Raw genomic sequence first — 1,127 nt, 5'->3', positions numbered from 1 at the left:
GAAGCTCCATGGAAGGGAAGCTCCTTGGACATCCCACCTGCCACCAGCACCCCAAATCCAAGGGCTGGGGGTTGCAACCCAAGGAAGCTCATTCCCACCTGTCTGAACCTTTAAACGGGACCTGGGAGGAGACTCCAATGGCGCAGGGAGGGGAGTTCAGGGATTGGGAAGGGATGAGGAGAGGCCGGATCTCCCCCGGTCCCACGGGAAGTTCACGTCCCTCTCCTCGGTGTCTCCATGGCCAGGCCACCGCCATGTCCCACCCCAGGCTGCTGCTCCTCCTCATCCTGCTCGGAGCTGCCGGGACCGGCCGGGCCCTGAGCCTCTCCAACGCCGCCTCCATCTTCAGCTGCCTCAACGCCGCCCTGTCGGAAGCGCAGAAGATCCATCCCGAGGAAAACGCCGTCCTGGACAAGCGCGGCTCCGAGTCGCCGTCCCTGGAGGAGGCGTCAGAGGAGGAGGCGGAGGAGGAAGAGCTGGGGAAAAGGACATTCCCGGGGGACGGCCACTCCCCATACGCGTCCCAGGCGCGGCTGAAGGGCAAGAGCTCGCAGAACCGGGCCAAGAGCGACCGGCACACCAAGGTCACGCTGTCGCTCGACGTCCCCACCAACATCATGAACATCCTCTTCAACATCGCCAAGGCCAAGAACTTGCGGGCCAAGGCAGCAGCCAACGCCCACCTCATGGCCCAGATCGGGCGGAGGAAGTGACCGGGCCAGCGCCCGAGGGGACCGATGTGTGACAGCGGCCTTGTCTGGTTCTGACCCATCCAGCCACCTCGCATCCTTCTCCCGCCCTTCTCTCCTCCCCGCTCTCCTCTGTCGTTCCTTCCGGACATTTCCACGCGCAGGGAAGAGGTTCCCGTTGCCAGCGGGGCACGGGGGACGCGTCACCCGGGAAGGTTCCTGATTAAAGCTGCCATTTCTGGAGTTTCCAATGCTCTGTTGTCCCATCTCCTGCCCCGGCTGCTCCGGGGATCATCATCCCCATAGGGATTCTGAAACCTCCCCCAGCTCAGCCTTGTGGCCCTGTCCCCACCATGGCCTTCCCAAATTCCACCACGAGCTGTCCCTGCCGCAGCCACTGATCCACTGGGAAGGGAAAAGTACCAGGACAACCTCAGG

At 63.5% G+C, this 1,127-nt stretch overlaps 1 protein-coding gene across 1 annotated transcript; it reads left to right on the top strand.

Moving 5' to 3' along the window:
* The first annotated feature begins 254 nt into the window (after positions 1 to 254).
* LOC131573893 (urocortin-3-like) lies at positions 255 to 713 on the top strand. The gene has a single exon (XM_058828239.1). It carries the CDS (start codon positions 255 to 257, stop codon positions 711 to 713), a length of 459 nt encoding a protein of 152 aa, XP_058684222.1.
* Positions 714 to 1,127: the final 414 nt, after the last annotated feature.

Source organism: Poecile atricapillus, chromosome Z, assembly GCF_030490865.1.
Source record: "Poecile atricapillus isolate bPoeAtr1 chromosome Z, bPoeAtr1.hap1, whole genome shotgun sequence".
Classification (NCBI taxonomy): Eukaryota; Metazoa; Chordata; class Aves; order Passeriformes; family Paridae; genus Poecile; species Poecile atricapillus.
Note: the sequence above shows the minus strand (reverse complement) of the source record. Positions and strands in the feature narration are given on the sequence as shown.

What these genes read in the sequence shown, in the direction of transcription:
- LOC131573893 (XM_058828239.1), top strand. Translation starts at nt 255, where the DNA reads ATGTCCCACCCCAGGCTGCTGCTCCTCCTCATCCTGCTCGGAGCTGCC.